Source organism: Echinops telfairi, unplaced genomic scaffold, assembly GCF_000313985.2.
Source record: "Echinops telfairi isolate 266 unplaced genomic scaffold, ASM31398v2 ScPeMD7_4;HRSCAF=17, whole genome shotgun sequence".
In the NCBI taxonomy this organism is placed as follows: Eukaryota; Metazoa; Chordata; class Mammalia; order Afrosoricida; family Tenrecidae; genus Echinops; species Echinops telfairi.
This window is the reverse complement of record NW_022103900.1, coordinates 4,168,497-4,188,745: the sequence shown is the minus strand read 5'-3', so window position 1 is coordinate 4,188,745 and position 20,249 is coordinate 4,168,497. Positions and strand designations below refer to the sequence as shown.

Here is a 20,249-nt window from a genome sequence, read left to right as displayed (position 1 = left end):
AACTTCCTGCAGCTAATTTCACTATGGAATTAGCCTACCACTTATCCTCATGTGGCTTCACTCTTTCTCTAGTCAACCAGTATTCTGTTATTTGGAGGGTAAGTTGGATGGTCCTTTCAGGGGACGCTGGTTGTGTGCTTGTGGACTCATGAGGATGGTGCTGTACTGGGTGATCTCACAAGGAGCCATGATGGTGTGGCCCACAGAAGCTTGGGGCACCACAGAGGGCTTGAAGGAGTGCTTGCTGAAATGGGAGTGCCACAGAAGGCTGTTGAGTTGCCCGCTTTGGTGTAGAGCATCGCGAATGGTTGGCTGAATTTCTCTGGTCAGATAGATTGCTGTGGATGTTGGGCAGAGGTTCCCGCAGCAGCGTGGAACATCGGCATGTGTTGGCTGAGCCGCCTTAGGCCATGTGGGGCACTATGGTGTGTGGGAGGAGTTTCCCCCAGTCACCTGGGCCCACAGAGGACTGGTACGGGTTCCTCCAGCCAGGCAGGCCAGATGTCCCCCTGAAGAAGGTGGGCAGCATTTCTCCTTGAAGAAGTTGGGCAGGATACCTTTGGTGGAGTGTGGGCAGGCTTTCCAAAGCCTCAGGTTATGCTGCAGAGGGTGGAGCTCTCCCAGCTGGGTTGAGGGCAGGCATAAATGCCCTAGGCAAGGGGAGTGGTCTTGAGGTTAGCAGTGGCATATCAGAAAAGGGAAGAGAAAAAGAAAAACAAAATAAAACTACGCCCACTGAGACTGTGGGGGGACAGAGAGAAAAGAGGGAAACAAAAGTAACAATATAGTTGAGCCCTGAGCCCTAACGTGGGGTTGGAGGGGTTTAAACCCTGCCCTGAGGCAGTGTCAAGCTATGGTTGTGTTGAGATAAAGTCCCTGGGCTGGCTCAAAAGGGTCCCAGCTCTGGACAAGACAGTGAAGGGGCTAAGGTCAAACCCTAGCCAGCCTCCACTGTGGTAAGCCCAAAGCTCACAGCTCCTCAAAACCTAGTGGTCTTTATGATGCTCCTCCTGTGGTCCAGCAGGGTGGCATTTCCCTCCTAATAACTCTCCTGTGATGATGTCTGCAGAGTCTCTCTGGTATGTGTTACTCAGTTGCCATCTTCCCGGAAGTGCCAACTTGCTCTCTTACACACATACAGAACACTTCACCCAACAAAAACACAAGTTACATTATTTCCTAGTGCACACAGGACATATTCCAGAATAGATCACATTTAGGCTATAAAACAAGCATTGATAAATTTAAAAACATTTAGATCCTATCTTTTCAGAGTGAAATGTTATTAAACTAGAAACCAACAATAGGATGATCAACCTTAAAAATTCAAATACATGGAAATTGGACAGCACTTTATTTAAAGCCATTGAGTAACTGAAGAAATAAAGACTACAATAAAAAATTCCTTAAAACAAATGAGAATGAAGATATAACATATCAGTACCTTTGAGACATGACAAAAGTTGTACTCAGGAACCAGTTCATAGCAATAAGTGCACACATTAAAAAGGAAGAAAGAATGAAAATAAACATTTTTACACATAAACTACAATTGGAACAAGACTAGTAGACAAACCCTCAGACACTAGAAGAAAAGAAATTTAATTAAGATTAGAGCAGAAATAAACTAATCAGAAAGTCTAAAAACTATAGAAAAAAATCAACAAGACAAGACGATGGTTCTTTAAAATGATTAACAAAATTTATAAACCACTGACAAACCTAACCAAGGAAAAAATACTGGACAAACAAATAATTTGATAAGAAATGAAACCAGTGACATTAAAACAGAACCAACTGAAAATATTTTTTAAATCACACAGTTTTATGAAAAATTGTGTTCTCCTAAATTTGAAATTCTAGAAGAAATGGATAAACTTCTTGAAACACATTACTTGCCTAAATTAACACACATTGATATTGAAAGTCTCAATAAGAAGTAATAGAGCTGGTCATAAAATGACTGCCAATGTCAAAAAAGTCTAAGAACAGATAATTTTACTGTGAAATTCTACCAAGCATTTAGAGAAGACTTCACACCAATTTTTTATGAACTGTTTCACAACATACAAAAGGACAATGTACTACCACACTCACTTTATGTAACAAGTATAACCTTGATTCCTAAGCCAGGCAATGACATCACCAGAATTGGAAATTATAAAACAATATCCCTGATGAATATAGACACCAAAATGTCAACAAAATTTTAGCCATTGGAAATCAACAAATCCTCAAAAATAATATATATGAGCAAGAATGGTTTTATATCAGATAAAAATAATCAATATAATTCACCACTTAAACAGGATAAAGGAGAAGAACCATATAATTATATCAACCTATGCAGAAAAGGCATTTGATAAAATTCAACATCCATTCTTGATAAACACACTCAACACAATAGGAATAAAAGGGAAACTCCTCAATATAATAAAGGCCATATCCATTAAATGAACATCTAGCATCTCACTTAATGGAGAGAAATTGAAATCATTCCCGCTTCAAACAGGAACCAGAAAGGGTTGCTCTTTATCAACACTCTTATTTGATATAGACCTGGAAGTCTTAGCCAGAGCTATAAAACATCAAAAAGATATTAAAGACATCCACATTGGCACAGAAGATACAAGAGTCTTTATTTGCAGATGTTTATAAACCTATATATACAAAACCCCAAATATGCAATTTAAAAATTACTGGAACTAAATGAAAAATTTGGCAATGTAGCAGGCAATAAGATCAATATACAGAAATCAGTTGGATTCTTGCATATTAAAGAAGATGGCATCAAAAAGGAAATTAAGAGAACAATACCATGTAAATAACTACTCAAAAGATAAAATATCTAGGAATAAGTCTTAGCAGAGAAAGGAAAGACTTATCCAAGGAAAACTATAAAAAACTTTCCCAAGAAATCAAAAGAGACTTACACAAATGGAATATGCTCCTGGATAGGAAGACTAAATATAGGAAAACTGTCAAGATTTTGTTTTAAAAGAAAAGAAACTTTGCAAATTCAGTGCAATTCTGATCTAAATCCTAGCACAATTCTTCAAACATATGGATAAACTAATCACCAGCTTTATATGGAAAAAGAAAGAAACCCAGGATAAACAAAATACTATTTAAAAAACAAAAACAAAGTAGGAGGCCTTTGTTCCCAGATTTTAAAACCTATTATATAGCTACAGTAAATTAAACAGCTTGTTACTGATACAACAGTAGACATGAAGACCAATGGATTAGAATGGAGAGCCAAGAAATACAACCAAGTACCTACAGACACCTGATTTTTTATAAAGTACTAAAACACATTATGTGGGCAAGAGATACCCTTTTCAATCAATTGTGGTGAAAAAAGTAGATTTTCACCTGCTAAAGAATGAAATAGGACCCATACCTCACACCATGTACAAAAATGAACTCATGATAGGTTAAAGACCTAAATATAAACCCTAGAACCATAAACACCATCAGTGAACAAGTAGGGACAAACTTAAGGGCCCTAATACAAGACATAAATAAATACAGTTATAAGCATAATGAAAAATACCTACACTATAGAAGACAAAATAGAGGACCAAGACCTTCTAAAACTAGGAAATTTATGCACATCAAAGGAGCCCTGGTGGCATAGTAGGTACCCATGGGCTGCTAACATCAAGGTCCATAGTTTGAAACCACCATCTGCTCCAAGGGAGAAAGAAGAGGCTTTCTACTTCTGTAAAGAGTTAGAGTCTCAGAAACTCACAGGGACAGGTTCTACCGTGTCCTGCAGGATTGTTATGAATCAAAATTGACTCAATGACATTGAGTTTGGTTTTAAGCACATCAAAAGGCTTCTTCAAAGAGACCCACAGGTTGTTAAAAAATGTGTAGCAATGATATCAGATAAAGGGCTAATTTCAAACATCTATAGAACACTACAACATCTTAATAAGAAAAACATAAATAACCCAATAAAAAATTGATCATAAGATATTAATAGAAAATTTACTGAAGATGACATCCAGGTGGCCAACAACCATGTGAAAAAATGTTTGTGTTCATTAGCCATAAGAGAAGTAAAAACAATAATGACATACCACCTCACACTGAAACGCATTGCAAAATTAAGAAACAAAACAAAATAATAAATGCTGGGGAGAATGTGATCAGGATAGAATGCTCATACATCGGTGGTGAGATTGTAGAATTATATAACCACTATGGAAATCAGTATTCTTAAATACCATTACAAATCACCTTATGGTTCTGCAATCTCTCTACTTGATATAAAACAGACATATACACAGTTATGTTTATTGCAGCAATTTCTATAATAGCAAATAGATGGAAACAATAAAAAACTACTATAGAGGAATGGATAACAAATTCTGGTATATTCATATAATGGAATATTATGCATCCATTAAAAAGCAATGACGAGTTTGTCAAACACCTAGGGACATGGACAAAATTAGAGAACATTATACTCAGCAAAGGTAATGAATCTCATAAAGATAAGTAGTCTATGACACCATTATTACAAAGGAAAAAAAAATGTTTTCACACTAAAGGACAGACTTTAAAGAATATGATGAGGCCAGGGCTGCAGGGATGTTAAGGGCAGAGGTAAGGGACAGGAAAGTTAGGAGAGAGAGAGATAGTGGGGCAAATAGCAACATAATAATATAATATAATATAATATAATGTAATAAAAGATGTAAAAGAACCACATATACAGAGAATTTAATGAGATACTGTCATTGATTTGATGAGATGGACTATGCAGCTATGTAGAAGGGTTTTTTGGTACGTATTATATTCCACAAAAGGGAAAAAAATAAGTGTAAATATATATGTAAAAACAAATAAATGCCGTTTTAAAACAAACAAATACAGTTAATATTTAACTGGGAGAGAGAGAGGTCACAGGGTTTAAAACCCTCTTGACTCCTTACCCATCAGATCTAAACCAGTGGTCTGAATGAAAGGAGGAATGATCAGACTGAAACAGACTTGGATTCTTTTCTGACATACAAGTTGGTTCCAAACAAACAAGAGAGGTGAGTTAGGGAGAAAAGCAACTTTGACTGAGGGTAGCGGATGGTACTGAAGCAAGACACATAGACAGACAGCGACCTCCTCAAGTCTACTGATGTGTTGTAGCCAGGATGATCAGCATGGCAGCTCTGTTCCAATAGTGAATATGCTCGGAACAGTTCATTGTACTCAGATGTCTTCCTTTATTGCTTTTATGAGTAAATAAACAATACATTGTTAAAACATGTTCCTGGGTGTTCATTTAATTGTGTATTAACCCACCACTGCCACTGATTTGATTCCAACTGCTGGTATTGTTAGGTACTGTTTAGTTCTTACTCGTAGGGACCTATGTACAATAGAATGAAACATCACCTGATCCTGTGCTATCTTCACAATTGTTATGTTTGAGCCCATCACATAGGGTTTCTGAAATTGTAAAACTTATGGGAACAGAAAGCCTCATATTGCTCCAATGGAACTGCTAATGGATTCGAGCTGCTAACCTTGTGACTGGTAGTCCAATGCCTAACTCACAGCACTACCAGTGCTTTCTCAACTGTATATTAGCACTTATTAATGATTATGATTAACTAGGTGTTTAAATCTTTCTATCCATATTCCCCTCCTCTTCCTTCTCTCATTGATAACTGGTTTATATCACCTCTGTTGAGGTCCTGCCTCAAAATTCACAACTTCTAAGAAAAAAAAAAAAATCACAACTTCTGAAAAAGCTTTTCTTAATTAACTCAGCCTCGTGCAGAAATCCTTTACTCAGTGTCTTCTGAGCAGGTGTGTTTTAAGGTTTGAGGGCTTCATTTTGCACCCTCTCAAAGTATTACTTGCAAATTGGTTTTCTGTCATTTTATGCATATATGTTCTTTTCATTCATTTTCCAAAGTAATGGGCTCTTCATGAGACAAAACACAGACAAGCATAAGGTGTATGGTGCTGAAGACAAAGATAACCTGGTTTCAAACCAGACCCTTATTTTCTAGCTGAATGCTTTTGAGCAAATGTCTTGTTTTAAGTGGTATTTTCCCCATCTGGGCTACCGGAAGAACAGTTGTGATGTTGTAGGTTTTTCGTGATGCTCAGGTGACTTGGTATATGGGAAGTGCCTTGTGTGGAGCTCTGCTGTCAGGGGTGCTCAAGATGGATATACTCCATATGGATGAACCCCACTCCCTGCCAGCAAGTTGACTCCAACTCCTGGTGACCATACAGGACAGAGTAGAACTGCCCCTGGAGGTTTCTGAGAAAAGCAATGGATGGCTTTGAACTGCTGAACTTGTTTGTAGTTAGCAGTCCAACATGTAATCCACTATACCACCAAGACTCTAGTCTCAATGTAGATGGTTGTAACTATTCTTCTCCTTCCCTATCCAACGCACAGTGCATGCGTATTACAATCACCCTAACATCAGATTACATCTATAATGAGGTTGCAATCTTGACTTCGTCTGCTCATTGCTGTCACATCTGTTCAGAGAACAGGAGACAATGGGCTTAAAAAGTTTAGGGGTGAGCCTTGCTTTATCAAATTGAACTCAAGGTGTCTCCCAAAGGGACTTCTTTATTCTTTAAATGCTCTTGTTGTGAATAATTTAATCAGAATTGCTCACATCCAAAAGAAACTGCTCCATATTTGTCTAGGTTAAGCTATTTTGGAGACAGTATTGGTTTCTTTGGGCTGACATAGCAAAGCACCATCAAGTGGGTGGATTAAAACAATGCATATTTACTGAATCAGTTCTGGAAGCCAGAAGTTCAAATCTAGCAGGGCTGTGTTCCCTCTGACAGCGCTCAGAGAAGATCATCTTTTGTCTCTTCCTCCCTTCTGTGGTTCCTGGCAATACATGGTGTTCCCTGGTTGTAGACTCATCACTTCAATCTCTACCTCCATCTTCATACAGCCATCGTCTCTCTGTATCTCTTTTCCATCTTTATAAGGCTATTAGTCATGTTATATTATCATGTTACTGGAGTAACACCCTACCTGTTAACTGAGAGCAGCTTCACATTTTCCAGACCAGGTCATGTTGACAGGTACCGGAGTTTAGGATTTCAACATATATTTTAAGATGACACAAATCAATTCATAAGAGAGACTAGGCTAGATTTTGTCTTGGTATCCCAGTTGTTATGAGTTGGCCTGCTAACCACAAGGTCAGCAGTTTGAAACCACCAGCCAGGTCCATGGTAGAAAGCTGGGGTTTTCTACTCCCATAATGAGTTACAGTCTTGGAAACCCCTGTCTTATAGGGGCCCTGTTAGTTGGCATGGACTCTGTGGCAGTTATCCTGTCTAGGTTTACTTTTAACATAGGTATGGTGGAGTGCATTCATTCATGTAGCCTCTCCATCAGCAAAATTTACTGAGTACTCATATGCAGAGGGAACCCTGGTGGTGATGTGGTTAAAGTACTCGGCTACTAACAGAAAAGTTGGTGGTTTGAACCCATCAGCTGCTCTGCAGGACACAGATGTGGCATTCTGCTTCTGTAAAAATGTACAGCCTTGGGGGGCATCTGCGGGGCCAGTTCTACTCTGTCTTAGAGGGTCACTAAGAGTTGGAGTTGACTCGGTGGCAGTGGGCAGGACTATTTGGTTTTGATGTGTTGGGAACTATTGATGCATGTAGGATGTTGTTTGAACCTCCTGAAGTTCACATACAGGGGTTAGCTGAACTTGTGCCAAACAATGATAATACAATATGACCATTTCTGCATGGAAAGATAGACGTGGCACAGGGGTGGGTGTGGGGGGCTTACAGGGAAAGCGAAACAGCATCTAGATCTGCTGGAGAAAAGTATCACAGAAAAACTACACTTGAGTCAAGACCTGAAGCCCGCACAGTCTTCCAGGTAGACAGATGGGAGAACTCTCTATCCCAAAGGTATATATGTACAAAGGCCCTGGAGCATGGAAGGACAAGACCTATTTAGGGAACTATAAGTAAATGAGTGATTCAACATCAACCAAGTATAGGGAAGTGATTTGAGATGAGATTGGGCAGACAGCAGGCCAAGATATTTATATGGTGTGTGAAAGGGTTGAGATTTTCACAGGCTGGCAGTGTGGACCCTCTGAAGAAGTTTGAGTAAGGAAATATCAAGGTTAGATTTGTATGTTATAAAGAAATTCTAGCTTCCAAGTGTAGGAGGAAGTCGGGGACAATGAGGCTCTAAGAGGGAGACAAGAGGGAGAACAAGGGTGATGAGAAAGGAGCCTAGCAAGTAGAATTGATAATACTTAGGGAACCCTTGTGGCATAGGGGGTTATGTGTTTGGTTGCTAACCGCAAGGTCAGCAGTTCAAAACCACCAGCTGAGGGAGAAAGACAAGGCTATTTACTCCCATAAAGAGTCAGAGTCTTGGAAACCCCGAGGGGCATTTCTACTTTGTCCTATAGGGTTGCCATGGTCAAAAATCGACTCAGTGTCAGTGAATTTGGTTTGGAGGACTTTATCACTGTCATTAAAAATTGTCATAAGCGTAGAACAACACGAATTTGCTAATTTTACAGTTATATGGGTCAAAAATATGACACAGGTCCCGCTGAGCTACAAATCAAGGTATTAGCAGGCTGCTGAAAGGAGCCCTGGTGGTTGTGTTTGAAACCACCAGCTGCTCCGTGGGAGAAAGACCGGGCTTCATACTCCCATAGAGTTACAGTCTTGGAGACCCTGTCCTATGGGGTTGCTGTGAGTTGGCATTGACTGGATGGCAGTGGGTTTGAGGTACCAGTACAGTGAGCGCTCAGGGAATGGGTGCAAAAGAGAAGAAAGTGGCCGAAGATCAGAAGCCTGGGATGCCCTAGCAGCAAAGGAAGACGTTCTTAGAGAAGAAACTGAAGGCTAACTTACACGGTCTCTGCTCCTAGTGGCATTTCTCTTCCTTTCTCCTAATCTGACCTGTTCATTCGGTTTCTGCTCCTCAAATGTCAGCCTGCACATTGCTCACCATTCTGTTTCTTCGTAGTGCCTCTTTCCCCTTCAAATTTCATTACTAAGCAGCCTCATTCTCTTAGTATTTTTCAGTTGTTGCTAGGTCTGGGGTTTCCCCACCCAGAGTTGGTCCAATAAGCTGCTTCTCTATTTCAGGGACTAGAATGAATCCCCCACGATTGTTCAGTAAACGTTGAGTTCAACAGAGGCTTGGAGAAAGAGATTAATGTTAGCTCTATTGTATTGACTGGGTCCAGGATCACTCACTACCATCAAGTCCTTTCTGACTCATGGAGTCCCCAGAAGAGCTGGTTAGAACTGCCCCTCTGTGTTTCTGGCACTTGAAATCTTTAAGAGAGTAGATAACCTTATCTCTTTTCTGCCGAGAGGCTGGTGGGTTCGAACCACAGACCTTGTAGTTAGCAGTTCACTGCATATCTCACTATGTCCCTGGGGATACAGACCCTGGATTATGATGTCAAAATATCCCTGTCTTCACCATTTCACTTGCTCCAAATCTTATTTAGCCCTAATGGTCTCTGTGTGCACTGCTTTTTATAAGAATTGAATTGGAGGTCCAAACCCTTGGAATAATGTCAATGCAGGCAAAACTCAGATCAAATTTAGTCATTTCCTTCATTAACTAATCTTTCTTGTACACAGTGCTTTGGCTTCTTAAATAAATATTGACCAAAGGGGAGCTCGTTATTGATACGCACAGGCCTTTCAGCCACTCACTATTGACTCTCCACATCCATGCACCTAAGGCAGTGATTCTCAACCTGTGGGTCGTGACCCCTTTGGGGGTTGAACGACCCTTTCACAGTGGTTGCCCAATTCATAACAGTATCAAAATTACAGTTATGAAGTAGCAATGAAAATAATGTTATTGTTGGGGGGGTCACCACAACACGAGGAACAAAGGGTTGCAGCATTAGGAAGGATGAGAACCACTGACCTAAGGGAACGATACCCGGAGCTCATGTAATGATGAAAATGCACCTTCTGATCTCCTCTTAAACACAGACCTTCTGGGCAGGACTGCATCTTACATCTGCAGGGTAGAGAGGAACAAAAAAAGTACCCTTATTACTGATTGGGGCTCCTTCTGGATTGTGAGAGGATTGAAATTTATGTTGCCACTCCAGAGTCCTGTAAGGTCTTCAAATTGCTTTTGGTTTCATTACACACAGATAACGATCTTTCTCAAGATCTCAACTTACGGAATCAAAGTATGATGGATGAGCTCCAGGAAAGGCAGGGCTAAGCTGACTTTCCACGTGTTTAGCTTCAAAGAAGAGGTTCCCTGTATGGGGTGTATGTGGAGCCACATGGGATTGGGGGTGGCTTGGGTGAGTGGGCAAAGGTGATTGATGAGGCACTGTTAGTCTTCCTTGTGCCCTCTGCAGACATCTAGGGTGCACAGAGAGTAAGTCCTGCCGGTACTTCCTGCTGAGAAACAGACAGGGAACAGGAAAGTACAGTGTTCTCTCCACTAGAGTGGACACTCTACATTCTTTGCTCAGTGGATCCTTGCTAGGGTGTTCTTTAAGTGACAATGACCCTGTGCTGCCGAAGGACATCCCTCCATGTTTGGCCATTCAAGTCCACTATGTCTTTTCACTCTAGTGATGCAATGGTGTGTTAGGCAAGGTTGATTAGAGAAACAAACCCAGAGACACTCATAGTAAAAGAGAGCTTTATATCAAGAAGTAGTTATATGTTAGGAAAACATCCTAGCCAAGTCCAGATCAAGTCCGTAAGTCCATACACTTCAAGTTGACACAAATTATCTAACTACCACAAATCACCCCTTGTCAACTAGACAGTTTTACACAACTCTTTAGCTATACATAATTTTTAAAACAAAGGTAATAATAAAATCATATTTGTGCCTAACAGGATAAAACTAAAATGTGTACACTTTAAAATGTGCCAGACTCATTTAAACATACCATATAAGCAAACAAAACAAAAATATTCTATACTTAACAATTGCAGTTATGTCAACACCTACACTATAATCCTATCAAAATATTCCCCCACCCATGAAAGTTTGTAAGCCAGTCACTTTATGCCTTTATAACCCCCATTTTGGGTATCTAATTTCTATACTTCCCATTTATATCAACCCAATGCTCTGAGGAGGCAAGCATGTTCTTTGATGTGAAGAAACTTCATTCCAGTTGGAACCTGTGAGTCTGCATCCTTAAGCAAAGTCAAATCAGGGCAGGCTGTTCATAAAGTCAGCACCAATATGCACCAATTTATGGGCTCAAATATCTTCTCATCTGGTTGGGTTCTGGTCAACTCAATGTGGGCCACCTGACAGCTTCACCAGGGTGCCCATTGGTTCTCAACAACCCTAGCCCTCTTGGACTAGGTCTAGCCACAGGTTCAGGTTCTGCACAACTCTAGAAACTTCAGGCCAGCCAATCCCCTCCTGTCTCTTTTCTGTAAACCAGGGTCACAGGTGTCAGAGGCCAGACTCAACTGTCTCTCTGTTGCTGCTTTTCTGTCACTTCCATGCGACAAGTAGATCCAGGTGGTTACTTAGCAAGCCCACAGTCTTCCTTTAACATTAGTCCTCGAGAGGAGAGTTTCTTCATGGCTCCAGATTTTTTCCAGCTTTAGGCAAAAATCACTAGTTCAAAATTCAAAAAGCTAACAGGTTCCTTTTTCTTTCTTCAGTCTGTCAATAGCTCTCTCAGCGGGTTTTTTGTTTGTTTGTTTTTAATGTAATTGTCCAGAGAACTTAAGGCACTGGATGGGGCTTATTTTTTCATTGCAGGAGTGTCCCATACCCATTTAAAGGTCCAATTTAATGGCTGAAAGCAGTTGGATTACAAACTCTCTCTATTCATACTTCCCAGTTTTCATTTCAATCACACATTATATCAATAACAGTAGATTTAAAAAATCAGTATAATCCAAGTACAGCAAGATCATAAGCACGATTCTTAAAACAGTCAGATTTAATCTTTTCTAAACTATCCCATTCACATGCAGTATGACTTAGACTTCGCTGCATCAAGCCAGGGGCAGGACTTCTGTCAGCTGTCTTGACTAAGCAGCATGGCCTCTGCCTCAGAGAAGTTCAAGAGGTGAACTTCTCCTGAGCTCAGAATTTATATTTATCACATCCGTCTTCATCATTCCAGACAGGCATAACCAAAGACAACTTCTAGGAGTCAAAACCTTTCCTTGCCATGTCCTTTCCTGAAAACAGCTGAGTAAACAATGTAGGCCTATCTGACTTCTGGCTAGTGAAAGAAGAAAAAACTACCATGAGGCAGAGGTCAAACAAGCATCTACTCTCCATCCTTATGATTTGTTTCTCTAGTACCCCACTCCTGGTACCATCATGTGTTAGGGTTGATTGACTAGAGAAACAAATCCAGAGACACCCATATAGGTGTAAGAAAGAGCTTTATATCAAGAAGTAGTTATATATCAGGAAAACACCCCAGGCCAGTACAGATCAATTCCATAAGTCCAATACTAGTCCATAAATCCCTCTTCAGTCTCACGAAGCTACATGCAATGATGCAGAATGCAGGAAGATCACCAGCCAGTGGGTGTAAAGTCTTGTAGATTCAATTGCGGTGGACACATCTCCAGGGCTCGTGAGCGTCTCTGAGTGGCTCCTCAACAGGAAGGTGAAGGCAGAGAGAGAGAGAGGGAGGTTCCCAGGACCCTCCTTAAGAAGAGGGCATGCCCATAAGGACTCCACCCCAACACTCCAAGTTGACATAAAATTGTGTAACTACCACAAATGGTTAAGCACCTACCTGCCAGTGGAAAGATTAAACAGTTCAAGCCCACTAACAGCTACCTGGGGATCTAATTCCATAAATATTACAGCCTTGGAAATCCAATGGGGCAATTCTATTCTATCCTACACAGTCATTGAGTCAGAATCAACTCAACAGCACACAACTACAACAAGTCACTGCCTGTGGGTCACTTGTTGACAATGGCTAACTGCTTTGGGAGTGAACTAAGTCTTTCACACAATAGATTAGCAGCTCTTCTCTGTGGGTTGGGTTCAATGAGAACGAGCTGAACCCAAAACATGAGAAAATAAAAAAAACCCAGAAACCCCGGAAGGGTTAAAGATGGAGATGATCTAGGCTCTATTTTCATGGAGAATGGAAGTCCACAGAGGAGAGTTATGAGGACAGGTGATGTATGAGCTCAAACACTTGGCAATCGAAGTGATATTGAGGGTAGAATCATGTGATGGTACTTTTGTTATTTTAAAAATGCAAGAAGAATTAAAGACAACTATTGTTGAATGGAATGGATGTGATAAGGAGGTGGCTTCCAATATAACTGAGAACAACTGCTACTCATTCGCGCTCGAATCCTCTCAATCTGGCCACTGAGCAAATCATCAGAGAAGCTGGATTATATGAAGGAGAATGTGACACCAGGATTGGAGGAAGGCTTATTAACTACTTGCGATATATAGATGACACAACCATACTTGCTAACTATGAGGAGGACTTGAAACACTTCAGTATGGATTACAACTCAATGTGAAGAAGACCAAAATCTTCACAAGTGGACCAGTAGGTAACATCGTGAGAAAGGGAGAAAAGTTTGAAGTTGTCAAGGATTTTGTCTTGCTTGGGTTCATCCATAATCAATGCTCATGGAAGCAGCGGTCAAGAGATCAAAAGATGAGTTGTATTAAGTAAATCTGCTGTTCAAGACCCCTTTAAAGTGTTGAAAAGCAAGGGTGTTACTTTGTGGATTAAAATGTGCCTGACCCAACCCATGGGATTTCCAATGGCCTCATATGCTACGTGGAAATCGGACGTTGAATAAGGAAGACTGAAGAAAAATCGATGCATTCGAATTGTGGTGCTGGTGACAAATATTGAAAGTACCCTCAGTGCCAAAAGGACAAACAAATCTATCTAGGAAGAAGTGTGGCCAGACTGCTTCTTAAAGCCAAGGTTATTGAGAATTCATCTTGCATACTTTGGGTGTGTTGTCAGGAGAGACCAGTCCTTTGAAAAGGACATCCTGAAAGGAGAAAAGCCCTCAGACAGCTGCTTGACCATAGCGACACAGTGACTGCAACAGTGAGATGAAGCAGGGGAACAATTATGAGGATGGCCTAGGGCCATGCAGTGGTTGTTCAGCTGTGCATAGGGTCACTATCGGTCCGAATGGATTCAACTTCTAATGGTAACAACTCTTTCTAGCAGTATCTACAACTAATTTTCTTGTTCTTTGAATCAGAAAGATCTGAAGGACCCATGCGTTCTGTTGTGGAACCAATAGACCATGTAATTCTTCTCTTCCCTTCTTCCTACCCCCGTTCATCTGCTCCATCTTTGTTGTTCTTGTGATGGGCCATCGAGTCCCTTCCAACTCTGAGCAACTCCATCAACAACAGAACAACCCCTGCCTGGTCCTGCACCACCTGGACAGTTGTTGTTAGGTTCCAGCTAGTCTTTGCCAATCCCTCTTGTCCAGAGGCTTCCTCTTTGTGACTGCTCCTCTCCTCTTGGAAGAAGGATGGCCAGAATGCTCCTTAGAAGCAAGGATGGCGAGACTTGGTCTCACATACTTTGGACATGTTATCAGGAAAGATCAGTCTCTGGAAAGGGACATCGTGTTTAGTAAAGTAGAGAGGCGGTGACAAAGAGGAAGCTCCTCTACGAAACGGCTTCACACAGGGGTTTCAACAACGGGAAAGGACTTCATGCTAGGGGGCTTGGGAGAGGGGCTTCCACCTTATTCATCCCCCTGTCCCCTCACCCACAGCCAAATCCTATAGCTTAGTTTCAAAATTACTCATGTGTTTGAACCTACCAGGCATTTTTTACATTTCTGAACCTTGGTACGTGTTTCAGAATTCGAAGTGGCTTTCCTCTCCTCTATCTCGAAAACTCCAACTTAACTCAATTCTCAGGGGTCAGTTCAATTTCATCTTCTTTATCAATCTTCTGGGACTCCCCAGATTGGGTGAGTTGCCCCTTAATTATTTTCCCATATATATTTGTGCTTATCTTATCCTTTCACTTACCAAATTGTATTTTAATCATATGATGGAATAAGACTCTGAAGTATTATCTGACAGCTTCATTACTAAGTGGCTTAAAGGAGTTGGAAGCTTGTTTTGTTTCTCTCTCCCGTTAAGGCATCGAGAGGAGATCATGGCAGCCTCGCAGTGTTATCGGGAATCTAGTGTCCCATCTGCTTCGTCACAGCTCGTAGCTTTCCTTCAAGTTTATCTCCTGTCCTACCTGGCTGCTCCGGGGCCAGCCGTCACATTCCAATTCCTGGAAGCAGGAGGCAGAAGGTGAAAAATGGCATGTCTTCTCCCTTTTAAGGAGAATTTCTACACATCCCGTATGGGAATTTTACCCACATGTAGCCGGGAGGAAATCTTGGAAATGGCGTCTTGTCGTGGCGGCAGAGTGCCAACATCAAACTGAACCAGAAGAAGGGAGAGGGCCTGGACTCGTGGGCGGCAACTTGCAGCCACATTCTCGATTCATTTCCCATCATCCTGCAGGCCTCTTTCTCTTTACCTGTTGAAGCGGACGTGTCCATGGCTTTAGGAAGCAATGAAAATGCAAGTGAGATCAAAGAGCACATCTACCGTATGTACTCGTGAATAAGCCGATTTTTTTTCACCACAATTTTAATGCAATTTTTGTGGTAAATTAGGTGCCACAGCTGATATGCAGGTTGGCTTATACTTGAATATATACAGTAGATGGCTTAAAATATACAGTCATAATTCGGGTATACAGAAGTATATGCACTGAGCCCTTATTTTGATTTATGGCTAAAAACCATCTTGTCCATTAAAGGTGATGTACTCGCTTCTGTTTTAAAATGGAATCGTTTGGGAATAAGTATTCAGTCAAATCCAAGGCTCTTCCCTTCCCTTTTCACCCGCCTTCTCTCAAGGAGGTGGTCTGGAAACCAGGTTTTTTCTGTTTTCTCAAGTTCTCTTGGATGTCTGATAGTTATATCTGGAAACCTCTTAGAGCCTGGGCATTATTCCGATTATTGTTCAGTGAGAATTAATACCAGATGAATTCCAAGGAGCTGGAGGTTGAAGATGTCTCAAATGTCCAACTCTTCTAAAATGCTAATCTGCTCCACCCCCACCCCCACTCCTCCTTTGAGTGCGTATATTCCCTCACTTTCCTGGGTGCTGTGATTCCCTACATTGGCTCACAGAAACCGTGAAACTTTGAGGAAATGTGTCACGTGGTGGTAGGTGCTATTTAGTCCACAATCTGAGGATCAGGCAGAGGTGAGCCAAATGCAGAGTCCAGAGCCAGAAGCCAACAATGTCCCAAAGTCACGGCAGGTCTTCTTGTTTCTACCAAAGCCCAGTCAAGAACCAGAGGTCAGGCTTTCCGGATGAGGTCGTGTGTGGAGGACTGTATGGTGGTAGCACCGTGGTACAGCCAAGGACAACCAAGGGTGTGACCTGGTTTGCATCCAGTCCTAAACTCTGACCTTCGAACTCAGTGCTGGGAGTTCTAGTTGATTCTGACTCATAGTGACCCTATAGGATGAAGTAGCACTGCCCTTGCTGATTTCTGAGACTGTAATTCCTAATGGTGATTGGGAACTCTGGCCATCTGGCTAGCAGCCCAATGCAGAACCACAATGTCAGCAGGGACCCATGCTCAGTACTAACATGGGGTTTTAAAGATGCCCTCAGGGAAACAAAGACGTGGCTCTCTCACACTCTCCACCAAGGTGAGGGCTGCAGCCCAGCCCACTCCTGTCTATCAGCCTAGTGGAGAATGCCCCCCCACCAAAAGAATGGGACCATAGCCACAGGCCTATCAAGTCCAGAACCCTAATAGATCACCTAAGGAACCATGGCTAGAAGGGCCATGTTAATTTCCCATCACTCACTGGTTATGATTGTTTTCTTCTCTTTTGGACCTATCACAGAAGTAGACACAGAAAACAGTTAAAATTGTGACTGATGCGTCTACTTAAAATATCTTATGTAATTAATTCAAATGGTACTATAATGATCTGCAAATCCTCTAAAATTAAAAGTCTATTTCTCTCAAGCCCCTAGCACTCTGTTTATGGCTTTCTGATGACACTAGCAATATTCCATGCTCTGTTATGATGATGAGGGTTGTTGCCTTGCCCTTTCTTAGACTCCCAACTTTGAATGGTGTTCCTGATGCGGTCCTGGCAGAAAGCCTGGAATATAGTAGGCCTTCAGCCAATGAAAATGAACGGCTGAATGAAGAGGGCCTGGCATTTTATAGTTTGCCTCCAATGAATGACTCTTGATATCAATAAAGACAAGTTGATATTTTTGCCTTTAACCGAACACTTTCCATTCTCCCAGGCCCCCACCAACTATATTAAAAATGTTTTTGTTTTTCAGAAATCCTCCACCCACTTTACTTCACCCAGAAAACTGGTGTGAGGAATTCAACCACTTTATTTCACAGTGAGTATTTCTTCCACTGAAAATTGCTTATCCAGCAAGGCCTTGAACAGTGAGTGAAGAAATCCAAGCTGTGGAATTTACTTGGCACTTGAAGTCATTACGCCTACTAGCATGCTATGACACAAGATTTGTTCCAGGGAGTGATAGAAGGTACCTCTGCAGGATCTGAAAAATGAGTTCCATTTGATTTTTTGGCTATAATCAGTTCTCTTGATGAGATGGGTCACATTTATCTGAGGATTTGCTCTACTTCCACTTTTCTTGTGTGAGCAAAGGGAAGAAAGGAGAAAGGAGGCTTGGCATCCAAATAGCTGATGCCCACACTGGGAACAGGGAAGACCCAGGAGGTGCAGCCCCTGACCGTGGTTTTACAGGGTGAGAGTTGTCTCTGTTAGACCAATGGCATGGGAGCAGACCTCTGTTCCCAAGGTGACTGAAGGGACAAAATACGGTCTCAGGCTTGGGGAACCAAAGTATGAAGCCCCAGTCAAGGCTCAAGCAAGGAGGACCAGATGAAAACCCAGCTGACGTCTACCTGGTGAAAGTGATGCCATCAGAAATTAGGCAAGACTTACTGGGGCCAAATCACAAGCAGAAGCAACAGCAGCACCTGGGTGGCTCGTCATCCTGGGATTGCACACATTTGGGCCTGGTCAGAAGAACACACTTGTCCCACATCTGGGGATGATGCTCAGTCTCTAACTCCACGCTGAGGGGCTGGAGAACTGAGAACAGAAAATCGAGACTAGACCCTCCAAATGATGCCCAGAGGAAGGAGCTTAGACGAAGTGCCCCAAAGTCTAGCTTATCGAACAAGGTGTGTTCAAAGGTCTTAGGGGAGGGAAGTAGAGATAAACAAGGAGGGAGGGGTCAGCACACATGTCTCTACTTTATGCACATGCTTAGACTCGGCTTCCCAAGGAGCTGGGACCAGGAGGCACCTCGGGTTTCTTAGTCATCTTCCTTAATCAATCCCAGGACACACCAGCACTCTCCCATCCGCAGCTTTAACATCCAAAGAGCTGAGAATGGAAGCTGGGTTTTGTTAGGTTGGTTTTTTAACCTTGAGTCATTTAGCAGCTAAAGTTACTCTTATGTGAACTCACTGGATGGCACCACAGGATCTGAACTGTAGGGAGGCTATTTATAGTCATTATTTCTCTCACTTTGCGTGAATATTCATGTATTTTGCTGCAGATATATTATTGTGCTTGATTAGAGTGTGCTGCCCAGATCCTGCTGAAGATATTGCATAATATACGGCAAATGCACCCATTTACCTTTCTAAAATTTGCTAGTCCAAATTCCCAGAGATATTTGCTGCCAGGGGGGGTTTGTTTAAAGAACTGTGAGCTGGTTTTTCACTTTCATTTCAAACATCACATAGTTCAAGGTCCTTCAGTGCCTGCTTGTTCAATCCCTCCTGGGTTTGTGTCATCCTCCTCAGGAGGGAGACGAGGCAAGGAATTCACAGAACTCTGTCAAGAACGACCCAGTTAGAATATGACCGTGAAGTGCAAGGTCAAGGACAGTCCCTTGTCCCTCTAGCTCCACCCTAGTAGTTCTGTGACGACTGCAGAATGCACTATGAAAAGTCACAAGTCAAGAGTGGTGGCAGTGGGTGGTATTGAGAGGGACAGATAGTCACCGGAGAGATGATGTCCGCAGATGAGCAAAGGAGGGGCCTCATGCTGAAGTTTAGGAGGAACGCTGAGACAGCATGGTGTCTGAAGCACATTTCAGACCCCCCAGGAGCAAATCAGGGTGCTGCGGTCCCGGTGACTTTGCTGGCAGAGGCTGCATCCGAAGATTGTTGCTTTCCATCCCGTTGTGCACCCAGATGCCCTTGGCTGACCCTTCTCTAAGCTGTTGGCCTAGAAAAATTTATTAGCTATTCACGAGTGTGCCTTTCCACACCAAGCTCTCCTAGTGCCTCCCAAATGTGACCTAATGCACAAAAGTGTGCCTTGTGTTGACTTGCGAGAGTATATGTGCCCTGATGCTAGGGGCAGCAGTGTTTAGCCGGACCGGAGAATAAAGGACCACAATGGGTGGGTGCATTAGGACTTTTAGGACGGTCGTTCTAGACCACATTATAGAAATGTCACTCTACCATCTATTCTTCCTTATAGCACATGTGATCATAGACAAATTGAAATACTTTCCTCCTAACATTGAGAATTTCAAATGTACGAACCTTGAGTTCCTTTAGATGCAGGAAGCCTTTGTTACCAGGAGGGGAGGCTCAGTGGCAAGCCTCTCCACCCAAGAATTCTCCTTTTCAGAAACGTAGCTCTTGAGGCGGGGGCTTGGTGATCCTACTTTATATTTTTATATAGAAATCTGCCCACCATTTCCAAATGGTTTCCGTTTGGTTTTGTAGAGGATCCACTTGCGTAGGCTATTATTACTCAGCCTGCTGAATGCAATTTGACTTTATTATTTCATTGTATTTATTCAAGTCTCTAGTTTAATATAAACACAGACACTCACTGGGCTAGAAAGGTCTGTTCCAAGAGAGATGCTTGGCTTGCTTTTATACCTGTCCTGCTCATTTTGGGGGAAGGGAAAGCAGGTTAGAGGGTTAAAACCTTCAGGTTACAAACTTTCCCTTCAGGAGGGCCAGGGGTCGGGACAGGAGCCTGGTCGTATAGTGGGTTGTGCATTGGCCTGCTAACCATGAGGTCAAGAGTTCCAAACTACCAGCTTCTCCAAGGAAGAAAGATGCAGCTTTCCAGTCCCATCAAGATATGTCAGAATTGATTTGATGGCAGTGAGTTTGGGGTAAGGGCCATGATCATCGGGTAGT

The 20,249-nt window shown here is 42.0% G+C and overlaps 1 protein-coding gene across 1 annotated transcript in view; it reads left to right on the top strand.

Annotated features, from left to right (window-relative positions):
* LOC101639637 (myosin-IIIb) overlaps positions 1-20,249 on the top strand; it is a 315,696-nt gene that overhangs the window by 166,664 nt on the left and 128,783 nt on the right. Inside the window, exon 8 of the mRNA XM_045299040.1 lies at positions 17,375-17,440. Within this exon, the coding sequence (XP_045154975.1) occupies positions 17,375-17,440 (66 nt within the window). The remainder of the gene's footprint in view (positions 1-17,374; positions 17,441-20,249) is intronic.